General features: G+C 31.7%; 1 protein-coding gene across 6 annotated transcripts in view; it reads left to right on the top strand.

The window, feature by feature from the left end:
- The window catches only part of LOC105324857 (homeobox protein cut-like 1), a 53,303-nt gene that overhangs the window by 26,486 nt on the left and 9,317 nt on the right, over nt 1-17,500 (top strand). For 4 of the 6 annotated variants that reach the window (XM_011424068.4, XM_011424064.4, XM_011424069.4 and 1 more), the window contains exons 5-13: nt 374-441; nt 3,354-3,486; nt 6,612-6,678; nt 11,750-11,798; nt 12,835-13,005; nt 13,122-13,196; nt 15,850-15,956; nt 16,355-16,512; nt 17,127-17,500. The exon at nt 17,127-17,500 is cut by the window's right edge and continues 208 nt beyond it. In XM_011424068.4, coding sequence (XP_011422370.1) covers nt 374-441; nt 3,354-3,486; nt 6,612-6,678; nt 11,750-11,798; nt 12,835-13,005; nt 13,122-13,196; nt 15,850-15,956; nt 16,355-16,512; nt 17,127-17,500 — 1,202 coding nt within the window. Of the gene's footprint in view, nt 1-373; nt 442-3,353; nt 3,487-6,611; nt 6,679-8,653; nt 8,918-11,749; nt 11,799-12,416; nt 12,643-12,834; nt 13,006-13,121; nt 13,197-15,849; nt 15,957-16,354; nt 16,513-17,126 lie in introns of those variants that run through there. The other 2 variants (XM_066079678.1, XM_066079679.1) reach the window with 2 other exon arrangements.

Here is a 17,500-nt window from a genome sequence, read left to right as displayed (position 1 = left end):
TGAAAAAAGTTAATCCAAAGGTAGAGGTGAGGTATATAGCACCTTAAATGTTGGACAGAATTGAATATGGAGGGAGGGATAAAAACAGCTTAATGTTAGGAGACACCCCCCTAGCTCATCAGTCTTTAAATATCGTGAAAACTCTAATCTAAAAAGACTATAAAACCTCTAGATTTTGATTTTTAGAACTTTTGAAATTTATGTTCCTCTTGTCAATTAATCTTTTAGTGAGACTCAAGAGGCTTGATTATAGAAGGGTTTGGGCTGTTCTGGATATTTTGATCATGAGAAATGATCACATTGACATTGAGTCTTTAAGCAGAGGTCTGATGAATGACTATAGAACTTAAACACTCTGGGTTTTATTTTGTAGAAGTGACAATCAAGCAGCTGAGAGATCGGCTGAAGGAGTGTGAAGATAAGATTGAAGCTACAGCAGAGGTAAAAAGGGAGGCAACTCCAGAAATCTGATCATGTGATACAAATGTTATATTTAAATTGGGGAAGGGGGGAGGGACTGGAATAATTTACGAGGAAAGGAATCGGTGTTGGCTAGTTGTCTCCTTGACAGATTTGACTTTTGATTGATAAATCAGGCATTGAAGGGATTTTGGTAATTATCAATTAATCAAATGTTTAATGAACCAATCATTTGAATCGTACCTTTAAAAGGCGAGCGGCCAGTCATCCATCAACTGCTAATGAGACAAAATCAATCGTGAATGTTTCGTATCAAACACCTTACAGATTTCATTGCTCTTTCTTTAATTTCTTCTGTCTTTTTCTCTCCTTTTTTTAAAATAATCCATATTGTTTTTACCGCTGGTAACAGCTAGCTCTTAAATTTTCTTCAATAAGTTATAAATTTTATATGAATTCCAGTCTGAAGTAACTTTATTCTAAAGCATCCTGGTTAAAGTAACAAAACAAAATCATCTTTTGTTTTATAGAAATTACTGATATAGGTTTTTTCTTTTTGATTTTTAACGGTTAATCATTTTAAGATAAACTAGGATTCTACAAGTTCTAAATGAATACACATCCAGTTTTACAAAACTATACAGATTGAGTACCGTAGATTTTATTTCTTACGTAAAAGTGTGTACTAGCTGGTATTTGAATATATACATATATGTGTTATTAAACTAGCTATTTGAAATATTTAGCAGCAATACTAACATGGTGTAAATAGTTTACACATGACCTATCTAAGTCATCTCTTTAATACAAATGAAATTTTAAATGAAATGAAAAGAATTTTCTTACTATCTTAAAGAGTAACAGCTAGTAATTAATTGGGAAGGGTGAAATGATAAATGATCGGTAGCTTGTAACTGCGCCAAATAAAAATATAATTATACATATTGTCACAATCTCCGTAGGTCTTTCCTAACTATCATATGAAGGATAATTTTGTTTAAATTTTCTGCTAGGTGTCACTTATGTATATATTCATAATTAACTATTCCAATTCCTTTTTTGTAATATTCTTGCATTATGTATTAATAGAGTTGGAACTGTTTTAAAAGTTTTCTTGAAAGTACCCATTTTTCAAAAATCATTTCCTGTACAAATTTCCTGATTTTTTTATGCAATTTTATATAATAGTACTCAAAGCGTAATGATGTAAATAGATTAATTACGTCAGGAATTAGTTAATCTGAATTTGAAAATTTTGGGGAATATTTAAAAGATAAAAGAATTATATTGTTCTGTTCTTATTTAAGTTTTTATTTTATTTTTTTTTAATACCAGTATTTATTTTCTAAAATAGAAATATATGGTTTTCTCACCATTAAAATATGATATTTATCAAACAGAATTGATGATTTTTTTTTACAATTGACACGTATGTGTGTATTAAAATATAAACTGAAAGAGGGTTCATCTGGCCTAATTTAGAAAGCTAAAGAGTATTTAAACAAAAAAAGATGCATGTCCATGCATAGTTGATAGGAGGCTTTAGAATCAGACATTTATTCCATGAAATTTTTCTAATGTGTTGACTAAAAAAGAAAAAAAAGGAGACATTTGTAAATCAAAGAAGTAAGTGTGGAAGACCTAATCTGCGACAAGTTTAAGCCCTGGACAATGTACGTCCAATCACAGGAAATGTTTGTCAAGTTTTCCCTTGTCCCTTAGGTAATCAATAATGTTATCATTGACACGAGGAGCCATACAAAGCAATTCTGTCCTTTAATACAAATGTACATTTATAGCTTATTGTTTCTTATATATTGGAAAAAAATTCTACTATGTCTCTTTCTTAGATGTGATTTATTGAAGAACAAATATTTTTGCAAATTGCATGGTCTTAGATTATTTTCATATTATCTGAGAAAATATTATCTAAGATGTTAAAGTTGAACTAGAATCTGAGGATAGCTTACTTTACAAATAGATAAATAGATTTAAATGAGATTATAAATTTACCACCTAATGTGGCGCAAACATATCCATCATAAAAAACAATATTTTCCTCACAGCTTATACTAATGTCATAAAAAGGCAAACTTAAAAATTAAACTCCTGGAATTATTTTTTTAAGCATTTAAGCTATATATTTAATCAAACATCAATTTTAGATTTTCCCTAAATTTATATTTGATATATTTAAGTTCAATGTTTTAATCCTCCAATTTCTTTCTACCGAAGCACTCTTTATCACAAGACAGATGTATAAGCTGTCTGTTTATTTGTTAAAGTTGAAAAAAAAATTTTCTAAGAGAAAAAAAATCATAATTGAATAAAATCTTTTTTGATAAAATAGAACTCTCTACCACCTAAAATCCCTTCCAATTTTTTTATAATGAAAATTGTTATAAAAAGAATTCATGCTAGTAAAAAATTCTGTATCTTCCCCAATATGACATCCACAATTTACGCAAAAGATATTAACTCCTCATATAGATAATTTATAAAGATATATTGTTGTGACATTGACTGTTTGATGGGTGGTCATCCTTGACCAACAAATGCCTGTCTGCATGGCTGTCACCATTGATTCTTAGCTTTTGGAGGCCTGTGATACTTTTGCGCTCATTTAGCAGTCACGCATGGCTGGCCAATACGTTAGTGAACAGAGAATCAATCAAACGACACTACTGTATGTATGTTAATCTATTTCTCTGGCACTCTCAAAGTTGTCGGACATCGGCTGACACCTAGGTCCTTGTGATTTCAAACTTTTTGATCACATCACTTCTTGAGGAGGAAATTTGTTTCTTCGTCTTATTGATCAGTTGTGATTTTATTTTGGTAATCAAAAACTTTTAAGTAACCAAAAAAAAAGTTTTTTGTTGTATAACGACAACATTTGCTGATTATTTTACGGACTGATTGTGAATATTTAGGCAAGAAGCAAAGAAAAGGAGCGGGAGTTACAGCGAGTTTTTACGGAGAAGGAAAGACAGTTGCAGGAGACACAATTATCAGTGGCCAAAAAACTCGGAGAGGCTGAACAGAAAGTTGCTTCTTTACAAAGCGGTAGGTTATAGCGACACAATTGAGAAAGGGTTATGGGATTCGACACTGCTAACAATTTTCTCTCTAATACGTAACAACTTTATTTTTGTTGAAAATTCTCTTTCACCTCTTTTTTTCATAGATTGCCTGAACATGTAAAATAAAATATATATTTAATGAACTAGATGTGAAATATTAGTAACTTCTCTATATTTTTTTTCATTTTACCTCCTTTGTAAAAATTTTTTGATAATATAGATGTATAGATAAAAGAAAGCATTTTTTTTTGAACTTTTTTTTTATATTAAACATATTTCAAAGAAAAGCAGATTTTGTAAAAAAAGTTTTTGGAGATGTATAGTATGTTTAATTTTTTAAAAATTCATAACTGATAAAATAAAATCATATGTTATTGTGTATTGATTAGTTAACCAATATCTCAGAACTTAGATATTTATACTTTTATTGGAATTATTGTCTACCAATACGTAATTATAATGATAGATTTTCTGTTAAATGAGATTATTTTTCTACCCATGGTTAACCATTTATTTATTGAATTAAAGAAATGAGGATATAATGGTATATATATATATTAGAATGAAAGATTAATTGAATGAATGAAAAAGATTTGATAGCTAGTAGGAAAAAGGAAACTTTTTATCAACACTGATAAGGAAAAAGTTAACGATGATTTTTCATTAAAAAGGTTATAAAAAAGCTCAGTTAACATTGAAATGATATGAAACTAAACTTGGTCTCAAAAATTGCTTTTCGTTTGTAAAAATAAGAAACAAGAACAACCTTGATAGCTTTTGATAATCTCCTTAGTTCCTCGATAAATCCACGAACACAATATTTAAATTATTAAATCATCCTTTCTCGAAATTATATCCTTGGCATGATTATTCTCAATTTTGGCCATTACTTATGAACATAATGCAACACAAGCTGAAATGTGGATACACACATGTAGTTAGAGGGGGAACAATTATCCTTTTAATTTTTTGGAGCATTTTTTTTTTCTTTTTTTTACGGTGATAACTGTCCTTCAGAAATTTTTTTTTTTTTAACTTGCTTTCTGGCGACAGCGGTTTTCTGGTCTGTTACGTTTGGTATGACCTAGATGTTAGGGTGTTGTACGGCTAGATAGAAAGACAACTAAAATAAAACAATGCGTAATTATCAGGATAAATGTTGCAAACTTTAGGAATGATATTATGTATTAAAAACATCTATAAATATGACAAAACCATCCTTTCATTTTTTCAATGAACATTTCATTTATTAAACTCTTTTAATACACAAAGCTTAACACAGAATTTAATAAAAAAAGAAAATTTAAGGACAAAGAGCTATAATGTTTTTATAGAATTTTTCCTTTTTAAGTAAATGTGAAATTAAGAGAATTAAATATAAAAACATTTTTGATTAACAACCATATATGCATGTATCTAGAGTAAGAATGCTTAAATTCATTCTGCTCTTTCAATGGAACACAGAAGTTAACATAAATTACTCCGCTCTAAGCATTTGAGAATATCATTATTCAGTTTATATGAAAATTAAACTTTTTATTATAGTTTCTGATTCAGAAAATAGTTTCTGAAAATAATTCATTGTTTAATCTAGACATTGCCTCATATAGAAGAGAAAAAAACCATGTTAATATGTTTAAAAAAAAAAGAAAGAAAAATAGCTATGAATTTTTTTTTTCGTGACTGAAAATAGACTTTACTTGGAATAAAGCTTGTTGATAGCTGTCCATCATGAACTCACACGCAAGGGACATTTTACATGGTTAGAATATAGATATCAATGCAAGTCTTATTTGTTTACCAAGTATAGCTAATGCCAAATCAATGTCACTCTCCGTGAAACTGACACATGCTTCTCTATCCTGGCAAGTGTCATTTGATCTGATTTACATAGAAACCATATTAATTGTGGTTGCAATTATCATAAATTAATATCACTTTTGGTCTAATATATTCAAAATGAACATATGATTTAAAATTTTGATTTGATTTCTGTATCATAAAGTCAATCAAATTTGGTAAATATTTATTGCTCAAATTGAAAGATTTGATGACTTGATGCGCGTAATTGATTTATTTTTCGACATTGAGGTATAAAGTCTCGATTGTGAGGTGCGTACGAAGAGTCCAGACTATTAGAGCAGTTTCAGTAGCTAGGTCAACTGTTACAAAAGTTACCGATCAACTTTTTTTTCTTAAGGTGGTTAGCAATGTGGTAAATGCGTGTTTATTGGAATTTACCGCATAAAAATTCAGTTAACTAGGATTGTGTTTTTGATATATTCAATTTTAGCCCCCACGACAAACACTTTTCTTAAACACATGTACCTAGTCAGCCACCATTATTTATGTTGCAAACTCCGGTCAGGAATTTCTTAATGATGGTGAATTAATAGCAAGGAGGACACAAGAAATTGATTGGCTGTCATGCCTAAATCGTGGGCCACTGTCAACCATTACCAAAATTGACAGCGGGATGACCCTTCATTGTTCTAAGTTATTTGTGGATGGGCCAATATATGGACATTATATCATTAAGAAGGAGAGGACTTGATATTGACAGAAATTGTGAATTTTGACATGCTGGGGCCAAGGAGTGAATTCTAATGCAGATTAATGTATTTTCCCCAGTCAAGGTCAATTATATTTAGACATTTCTGATTTTTAATTGGTCGCTAAAACAAATGAATACCAATAAGTATTTTTTTGGCTTCAATTTGGTATTCTGGTTGTTTCGATCACTTTATTCATAGCTTTAGTGCAGCCCAAAGTGTTTGCACCTGTGGATTTGTTTGTCTCAATTATCTTTCAAATTTGATCCTTATTGGAATCATGCAGCTTCTGTTATGTTACACAATGACAGAGTTATTTTACATGATTGGAATCTTATGAAAGTTTATTGATAATCAATGATATTGGTACATGTATTATGGGAGATAACGTGAAACAGGTATGGACAATCTGAATGTTATGTGTCAACCAGTGCAGAGCTGCATACCAACTGTAAAAAGATAGAAGTTTAAGATTTAACTGGAAAATCTTTGTCAACATTAAAGTTGAAGTAAATTTCTTTTTAATGTTTAATGCTTTTTCTTTTTTCTTTTCTAGCTTTAGAGAATGTACAGTCCGAGTTGTTTGAGGTTAAAGCAAAATATGAAGAAGCCACTGCAGCAAAGTAAGTCAAATTTAACCCCACCCCCATCTTACATTTAACGCTATTCCCTCCCTTATCCGACTTTGGTTAAAAATAGAATTTTTGTATTTTTTTTTTTTCAAAGTTGTTTTGAATTTGCCTGAAATTATATTTGAACGCAGTTTGGATAAAGAGCTTTTTAAAAGTCTTGGCAGGCCGGGGTGTTAAACCACAAGCAGTAGAAAAACACTTAATATTTTCACCATGCGTGAAAAAAATCCCTGACTTTATGTGCTGGAGGAACCTCTGATTTAATTAACATGAATAAACGGAACACACACAGTCACATTATTAAAAAAATAATTGCAGAATTCAAAAAAGATATTAGTCTCTTTCTTTTATTGAAATAAAAAAATTGGTACAAAAAAAATTTGAATGAAACAAATAAAGTGTTTTATAACTTCTTTTTTTTTAAATAAATAAATTTTTATACACAAGGTTACAATTTTTTATTTAATGAATAGTTAATTCTTGATTAAATTTTATTCAGAATAGTCTAAATGGTTCTAGCTTTTAGTAATACATGTACATGTTTATGAAAACAAAAGCCTGAACAACATCAGCCCCTTGCCCTAATTTCCCAGCTAGGAACAGTTACATTTATGGATACATAGATATTATGGAATCAATTAACACAGATATAGACTATAAATATGACAAACGGATGTCCCATTACTACACCAAGATATTGGTTTCTTATGTTTTTTTGTCAATAACAAATAGTGCCTTTATTGATTTCCATTGTCCGATCTGTCTGTTCATTGATTTTTAGTTGTCCACTGGTCACATACACGACCGTTACGTGAAGCTATGGTCGTCATCTGTCCGGCTATTGATTTATATTGTCTGGTTATTGATGAAAGCTCTGATAGGTTGGTCACGGGGGTTGTCAATGTTTGTCTAATTGGTTCTGATGTACACGGCAATCACCAATGTACGGCTCCCTTGTTCGGCACTGTGTAGCAGGTCCTGCAGGCATCTGGCTGACAAATGCACATCCTGTCCAAGGATTTGTTTCTGCTGATTGTTTTTTCCCTTTCATTTGATTTTTATGTGTGATTTTTGTGTTTTTGTTGATGTTGTAAAATGCCTTAAATAATCCCTAACTGTAGTTTTATCTGTTTTTCATGTCCTCTTGGCTGATTAGGTTAAAAAGGTGTCTTATGTACCTAGGTCAGTGATACTGGGCTTTTATTGGTTGAATTGGGGCCTGAATTTAAGTGATAAATTGGAGATGTTTTGGGGAGTTGTCATTTATGGTTCTAGAAAAATTTAAATTAAAATGACAGTAAAAATAAATAGACTATAGAGCCATTTATTAGATGACAGATTCTTAACTTTATTTTGTTGTTGAAAAGTGAGGTAAAATTATGTCTTTTTAACACGTACAGGAAAGCCCATTTAATGCATGTATTTTTATGAAGCCTTGGAAATGCTTTATTTTTTTTTTTTTTGGCATGTGATGCACAAATGAAGTAAAAAATTGACAGTGGGTACATTTGGGAATAAATTTAAACTTAGGATTCTGTAGTCTGAAATTCCTTGTAGATTTGTCTTTCTTGTTATAAAAATATGTAACTATATGTTTAAAATAAAAATCTGGATATCTACATTGAAGTAACTATTGTAAATGATAATTGATTCATTAATCATAGAAATATAGGGAATAGTAGCCCAAGATCTATTAATGTTCAAACAACAAATAGACAACAAATTGGTCTGAAATGATTTAACATCAAGACTGCAGACCCTAGGGCACTCCTGTACAATTTCTTAGCTAATGTGCACCTTTGATCTTAGGCTCATCTACTTATGTTTTTCAGAATAAAAATGATTATCTCCTTCTCTTTGAGTTTAAAATTAATGAATGTATTTAGCACTTTAATGGGGGCTGGAGGCTGTAGCTCCTTATTGGTAATTTGTCAAATGGTAATGATACAGCTCAATATGCTACAGCATTATAGCCGGAGCCCTGAGTCCGCGTCACAGATTCAGTGTAAAAATCATTTGTATATTTCATTCTATTGATTATAGAATTTATATACATGTAATACATGCCGGCAGAATCAATATTTTTGCGTTGAATGTTGTGTTAGCTGGCAATTTCAGCACCAGATATTATACTGGTTAATGCATAGTGAAGTCACTAACTGCATCTCTCTGGGGGAAAATTCGGAAAAAAAGACTTTAGGAATGAGGAGGACAAAGATGAAATCAAAAGGTATATAACAACATTGACCCAGTTTTAGGCTGTGAAATTTAGTAATAGAGTTAGTGTTCTTTAATGATATCAAATTTCATTTGTCAGTTTTTTCATAACCTGTGTTATTTTTTAGTCGCATGCAATTGCACTCTGTTTTGCAAGAATTCATCTGGCTGCAGTGTATAGAATTTGGGTTTTATGGTTTAGTTGTATTCCCCAAATTGAGTGGAGTTTGTATTAGTTGGTTGGGGAGGATGCTACTGCAGCATTCACTAGAGATCTTTACAGACAAAATTCAAGTTCCTGTGAGAAAAATCAATAATTGATAACAGTGGATCATTATCCCTGATGTAAAAACTGTTACCAGTCTTACAGGCATCTGCTGAAGTAATGAAGTCATTCTCTCTCTCTCTCTCTCTCTCTCTCTCTCTCTCTGTGTGCAAAAAAGGAGATGAACGAGGTATTGACAAAGTTGCATAGATAAAGTTTTATTCAAGTCACAATTAGGAAATTCTGTAGAGGAAAAAAAATCATCATTGAATTAGGATTTTTTTCTTCAGAAAAAGTGTTTAATACAGTTGGATATTTATTTATAGTTTGATGCTGATTAATTTGAATTGAATATTGATTGAATGTACAATTACACAATAGGCTGTAATTGAGAAGAAAATGATTTTCCATTATCATCCTCTTTATATCTGCATCAGATCAATTATCTGTCATCTATTAAAATTATTGTATGTTCTCAAACAAAAATTTAGGCTCTTTTTAATTGGAATCTGTTTTATATACACTGAGCTATTTGCATTCAGGGTTTTTATACAGTACCGAAAAAAGCATTTCCAATGGAAATCAATATTAGCTTTTAAGATTGAAATTGTGTTTGATTTTCGTTACAAATTTCCCTTTAAAATCGAAGCCCGTACTAGTCAGTCAACTCTGTTGTTTTTTATTTGGCGATTAATGGAACAAGCATTTTATCAGTAAACATTGATTGGAAATCCTTCTTGAAGAAAGTCCTTTGTGAAGCCGTAACTGTTTGTGCTATTAAGGCTATTTGTTTTAATTTTATCTCCCGTACTATCCTAAACCCATTGATTTCTGATGCAGTTATAATGGATTGGATTGGTATGCAGAATTCATCGAATTAAAGTTAATAGATTTTTTATGTATGGTTTTCATAAGTTTACATCAAATCTGATGATAAAAAAAATCAAGCCAAGTGATGAGTGTATATAGTCTATTTAAAACTGTGATCAATTTTTATCTATATTGTTTTTTTAGTATTATAATTTTTTAAATACTATATGATGTGATTAAAGGTGACACTAGCATTTGTTTTTTACGATTATTTTATGGGTTCTCTCTCTGGTAAAATTATGTTGTGCATAATGATGTCATATATTTCATTCAAGCAAAATGAAAAAAAAGTTCAAATTTCTATCAACAGACTTTGCATATTTAATTAGAAAACCAAATTAGCAATTTTGAACAAATATTTGATGCTTGAATTGTTTGTTGTTCTTATATTATAAAGGACCAGAATGCACAGTTTGACTTATTAATAAAATTATAAAAGGAAAAACATACAGAGAGTAGTGATACTCTGCAGTTTTTATGATTATGTAATTGGCTTAAGATTTGAAGGGAAACAGAACTTATCAGCAACATGTTTTAATTGAACTTTTGCAGGTGCAAATTAATACATTGTGTTAGGTGCTTTAATACAAATATCAGATGCAAATATATTGTAGATTTTTGTATTGTTATCAAATTTGATGACGGAAATTTGTCACAATCTAAATTTGTTTTTTTAGGTTAATTCGGAACCTTTTTAAAATTTATGGTTCCAATGATTTATAAATTTATACAGTTATGGATTTATGTATATGAATCTGATATGCGAAATGTTAAGTTTGACATGTATTAAATTTAAGATGGTGACCGAAGTTTTAAGAATGCAGGTCTAAGACTTATTAATAACTAAATATAATTAACTGACAATTAAAGGCCTGATCAGAATGAATCACAATTACTGTAGTTAATCATTCATCTATATTTTTTTTTTTGGATGACTGTTTTGTGGTCGAGTTTTCCTTTTTTTTTTTTTCTTGGTCATTGAACGCACTGGTCTTATACCTGGCTGACGAAAAGAAAAGGGCCTCAAATCACACCTGTAATTTATGAAAGCTGACAGCAGTTTATCCTACCTTTGAATGCTTCAGTATTTATAACCAAATTATTGCCAAAAGCAAAGGTGTAGGGTAGTCGAAGTCTTCATTTATCATTAGCCCCCTCACATAGACAAGACCTAGTGACAATCCTGAATGAGGCGATTATTTTATCCCAAAATCTGACAAATATCGCCTAGCTCGTATTTTAGGGTTGTATCCTTCATCAAGTTCATTGAAGCACCTGTTTTACCCTCCTATACAGCAAGCAAATGTCTTCTATTTGCAATCCTGTTTCTTAAAGTGTACTTGCATTAAATAAAAGTGCAAAAAAAAAGTCATGTCCTGAAATTTCTTAGAGAACTTTAGCGGGGTTAGTTCAAGGGTGAAATTATCGTTAGTGCAGATTAGTGAAACATATCGAGAAGTGAAGTTTTAAAATGAAAGAACACACCTTGACACACAGACTTTTTCTTTTTAAATAAGACATAATTTGTTCATTCAATTTAATTTACAAAAATTAATGATGGAGATGATTAATTACTGTTATTTCATGAAGTGGGCATTGTTTTGTAGAAAAAAAACAGGTATTCAGATAATAATCCTGAAAAACTGCAGTAGATAAATACAAATTTTTATGATATATATGATTTTATATATTCACATTTTATTTTTACAGATCGGATGAAATGGAAATGGTGATGTCAGATTTGGAACGCGCTAACGAGGTAATTTCATGAATATTTGTGTTTGTCTTGTTCTTTGTTTCATTATAAACAGTTGTTAGCCTGGTGTAGATATTGGTATTCAGTGATTTTTTAATGAAACAATGAACTTCAAGGTTTGTCAGTTGGTCAGCTAGAAGATCATTTTTCTGAGTCCAGCAGAGGTGTTAGTTTATCAGTGAATCTGTTAACAGAGAGGAAAGCCACACATATCCTCAACAAGTTTTGAGATCAGTTCACATTATTAAAATTGAGATATGAATATAGGTTATTTTCTATTGATTTTCTTTGTTCATTACTTCAAGATGCAGTGAATCTTGATCCATTAATATAGGGTGTGAAAGTGACAGGGAGAGACTCTAGTAGCAAAATGATTATGTCCCCTGAAGGGGGGGGGAGGGGGGGGGGGGGGGCTGTCCCCTCGAATCAGTGATCGTAGTCTAGTCCATTATGTAACAGGAGGTCTAGCTGGTGCCTTACTGCTTCCGAGGGTATCGATTGATTTTGCCAGAATGCATCACCCAGAGTATTTAATCAATGTCGAATTATTGATTTGGCAAAGACAGAAGTATTGAACAGCCCGGTATTGATCCCATCTTGACTGAATCACCATTTGTATAAATCCAGTCGCAGCCTTCACATGTCAATTGTATTGTTGCAATAATTTGTCTTTTTGATTTCTGATCAGCTACAGGATTAAGCATATATTTTTACGGCCGCTCTTTGTACCTTTTAATAGTCATGCTTGCTTATCTGATGAGGATGAGAGAGAAACAATTTATGTGTAATTATCTCTCTAGTATGGACAATCAGGATAAAAAGATATCGTTTGATTTGCTGCAGGAAGGTAACTTAACATAGGCTTTATGAGCTTTTAATTGCGGATGGAATTTTATGGGATCTCCTTTACTTGCATCATGATTGGGGGCAGTTAGCTGTTCCAGTCCTTTAAGCCTTTGGGTGATGTGTGCCAGATATTTAAAAAAAAGTTTTTGATTGGAAAAGAAAAATAAGTCTTTTTTGAAAATATTTTTTATAGCGAGCTGAAGCATCTGAACGTGAAATCGAGCAGATACGGAGTAAGTTGACCGAGGTGACCCAGAAACAGAAACTAGGGGAGACAACTCAAGAGGCACCAGACATGGATCGTGCCATTGATATGTTCAAACGCTCAAACCTCGAGCATGAACTAGCTGCAAAGGAGAAAGAGGTAAAAATAAGCAATTTGTTATATTGCATGTATTAAACTTCGGAATTTCAAAGATATTCAAAAAAATCTTAATTGCTTGATTCTTACATACAGAATCTTTTTTTTCAAATTTCTAGATTTCCCAGTTGGTTGAGGATGTTCAAAGATTGCAAAGTTCATTGAATAAGCTGCGAGAAGCTACCACCAGTCAGGTTTGTAAAAAATTTTCATATAATTAACACCCTGTCTATGTATACACCTCTGCAGTCTGTGTGAGGAGCTTTCAGGTATATTAATTAGGTAGTAAAACACGGATAGGACCAAAAGGGCAAGAGAAAAAAAAAGAATGTCACTGAAAAGGTATTGGACTTTCTAGACAGAGATTTGTCTGGTAGATCTGCATCAAATCTATTATCAGAACAGGATTTGATACAAGAATGAGAGAAATCTCCAACGCCATGCAGTGCTATGTGAATAGTCTCATACATGGATGGGCTTTGTCAAATATTTCTTAAGATTTTGATGTTGCTTTTGCTCAGTAAATCATCAGTATGCATTATTTAAAAGCATCTGGTAAAGAGATACGTGATCAGGATACAGAATTGTATAAATGATATCAATTAATCAAAGAAGTAAGCAAGTAAAAACTTGCCAGGAGGTTCTATTTGTCAGTTTTTATCATTATTTTATTCAAATTAAAAAAAAAAAGTTTAATTTTAAATGTAATTATTGAGAAAGATAAAGAATTGATAAATTTTCTCAAAATCGTAATTATTACGCACCTAGAACGTTCTCCAGTCTAGCAGAAAAACGGGAACCATAAATCATATTTATTGTTTCATATATTATGCCAAAATACACAAATTTTTTTCGACCACATTCAGATTTATATTTCACGGTGGTAGTTTATCAAATATATAATTTGGAAGTATGTAAATGAAAGTGGTAGCCTGTCACATTTAACAGCTAACATATTTAATTGAATTCCCGTATACTGTTTAGTGAGACAAAACATGCTTTTCATTAAGAAGGTGACTTTTTCAAGGCTGGATTTTATTGAGAGTTTTTTTTTTCTCCGAGTGTGTGTATTGTTATTATTTTTACAAATTTTGCTAATGAAACTTAAAATCATTTTATATCAATCATTTTGCATTACTTTTTTACTTTAATATAACAATATTGCTCTACCCTAGAGAAATAAGTGCTAATTATCTATTAAAAAGATACCCCCCCCCCCCCAAAAAAAAAATTAATAAATATAAGTAGGTTATTGAAGCTAAAGGCATTTGACATGCAGCTGTATTTTATTTCAATGAGGCTATATTGCTTTTTCTTCAAAGTCAGCTTTAAAGGTAGGGATTACAAGATGTAATGGCGCTTAAAACTTGTGACAGAAAAAGATAGCTATATTTCTCCCAGGGAGTGTCAGGATGTCAGATATTCTACAATATTAAGTTTCTACTATTGATTTTTTTTCACAAAACTATACAATGGTAGTTGATGTGAAATCAATGTTGGAAGGCTATTGATTTTTGGTTTTATACATCCCAATGCAAGATGATCTATATTTGACGGCAAAATAGATTTCAGAACTCCTGCATATTAGACAAGATCCCCGAGTTACCATAGAAACAGTATTTTTATTGATTATGTATTGACAGCTACAAACAACTAATCGTGCATGCGATTGTTTCTCGGATCAATATTTTGTGTTTCAATTTCCCCAGAGAAAATTGAAGTGTATAGGCTTTAAAGATTCAGCTGGGTTGTTCTTATTTGTGCACAGAATGTAAAATATTTCTTTATTATAAATTAAAAATAACTTAATTAATACTTTTTTTTCATTCTATAAAAAATTAACCATGTGGTACATTTAGAATGACAAGTGAGCTGGGTAATTATGTTTGAACTGTTGCAAGATAAATGTGCATTAGTGAAATAAATATTTTATGAACTGAAAAGAGATCAAGACTTGGTATTTTCTGCAAATTAACAACTTGCATGTGCCATCTGCATCAAGATTTAGATTTGATGATCAGTCTTGTTTACACATAAGAACGTGATTATACAGATGACAATTTTTATGAGAGTAAATAGAGTAAATGTTGCTTTAGGCTGCCTCATGATATGAGGTACTGGAAGCTTACTACATGTATGCATACAATATTTTTACATGTATGCATACAATATTTTTTTTGTCAATGTTCATTTATTTTATTGGATTTTTTTTTAAACCAAAATATACATCAATATTTTTCCTTTTTGTTTTTACAGATAAATTTACTGATAGTTGTTTCGAATGTTAATTTTTGTTGAACTTGATTGATAGGTCAAATGCTTGTGTATAGAGCTTGATATTGATTTCAAATTATGTATTAGTTCAACAATAAATTTCAATGTGGGGATAAAAAATCAATATGAATACATTGACAAGTTATGCAAAATCAATGAATCAATATTTTGGACTGCTGTATTGATTGTTAGGTTGTTTTTAAGCTAACAAATGGATTGGAGCAAATGAATTTCTATTTGTATTGCCTTTGAGTTGTACACTGATCTGGTTTGGATGTGAGTTGGTCGGTGATCATTTGAAATATTGATTGATTGCTGCTGTGAATGTGTAATGTTCCAATGTGGCAACATCTGGGCAGACTTGATCTATTAGCCAGACAGAATCCGATGAAAATCATTACCTGAAATAACTCAACAGATATCTAATATATTTGAAAACTAAAATGTGAAAAAGATTTAATGGCAGCAATATCATTTGATGGCAAGGAACCAACGTTATATCTTGCATGAGGTTTATTTTTTTTTCCAGTTTAAGGAAATTTAATTATAAATTTTTGTGATTTTCTGTTGCAGGTTTCCAAGCTTGAGGATGAATTGGCCACCAAGAACCAAGCCTTTAAATTGCTGGAAGAGAAGATCAAATCTCAAGAAGACTATGAGGAAATCAAAAGGGAGCTTAGGTAATTAGGTCAGAGGGGATTTATTGTTCAGTGTGCAACCTCCCCAAAAGAGGTTTGCATTGCATGTTGACAAGATATTTGTGACAGTATGTCATTTGACATGGTTTTCTTTTAAGCTTGAGTTAATGGGAGAAATGGAAGATCAATGCCTAATGAAAATTTTGTTATATATGGAGTGGACTGATTGGTAGACAACCATAATCAAGGGAGAGAGATAGAAGAACAAAATAATTACTCGTTTTTTCATTAACTAAGGAAAAAAACAAGACATGAAAAGGATAAAGAAAATATGAAACCATTACGTTTTGTTTGGAAATGTCAGTGATTAAATAGTTTAAAAGCCACCTGTACACCTGCTTCTACAGTTTATTTGACATCATCATTCTTCTCCTTTTCAGCGTGATGAAGTCCATTGAATTCTCCAACAACAAGATGGGTGCTGATGAACCGGATGGGGACGTTCAGCCCAAGTCCCTGGAAGTCCTTCTGCTGGAGAAGAACAAGAGCTTGCAGTCCGAGAACACTGTGCTGAAAGTTAACAACAGCGACCTGTCAGGTAGGCCGAGCATGCTATTTGAGGTTCTGTAGTCTTAGCTGGCCATCATTTCACACCCTGATTCATAATGAAAGAGTCAAGGGAGGTAACAAGTATTTCACAGATTTGTTATTTCCCTTGGGACCAAAAAATATTGTCCTAGTGATAATGTCGATTATGGATGTTAACGGCAAAAAAAAAAAATTCCAAAAAAATTGTTTAAACAGGATTAAGAAAGAGTATGAGGAAATCGGGTTTCATTGAGTTTCTATAGCTAGAGATCTATACTTACAGTTTGATTTTCTATACTAACTGAAGAAAGTCATTTCATTTCCTCATGACTGCACCATATTTCAAAGTTTTTCTTCTCTCTATTTTTTTTTGTGACATGTGGAAGAAAGGTGTAATGGCCATGAAATGCAATAAGTTCAAAACCCAACCAAACGTTTTCCAAAAATGTTCAAATTGTTCTTTGGCATGCAAGCTACAAACAATTTTAAAAATTTGAAAAAGTGCATGCCCCAAAAAAACCCTGCTGTCTGCTCATAAATTTATTGGAAAACGATGATTTAGCCAGCCAGCTTTTTCTTAATCCAAAATAAGCTTTCATGTGCATTATTGCACCTTTCTTTCAGGAACTACAACACCTGCACTTTCTGAAAATGCTGCTGCATTTGCCTCCATGCTAGGAGAAGAAATAGCTTCAACCTATCAGCGCCAAAACTCATCCAGAATCTCAACTCCTTCATCACCTCCCACGCCTTCAAGCAATGGCATCAAAGAGGAGCCATTGCCTGATAAAATGATCCCAAAAAGACCTTTATCCCTGGAGAGAATGCCCAGTGTTTCTGGAGACAGTACCCCCAATCTCCCACCCCCACCCTCTCCCCAGTTTTACCCCTACTTGAATGGACATGGACTCCCTAATTATATGAGTATGTCCATGGGGAAAACTGACCCGAGTAATTCACAGGGAATAGACACCTCTCTAGTGGCAAAAACGGTTAGA

The sequence above is a fragment of the Magallana gigas genome, chromosome 3, assembly GCF_963853765.1.
Source record: "Magallana gigas chromosome 3, xbMagGiga1.1, whole genome shotgun sequence".
Taxonomy (NCBI): Eukaryota; Metazoa; Mollusca; class Bivalvia; order Ostreida; family Ostreidae; genus Magallana; species Magallana gigas.
The sequence above is the reverse complement of the archived record's forward strand: the minus strand, read 5'-3'. Positions and strand labels throughout refer to the sequence as shown.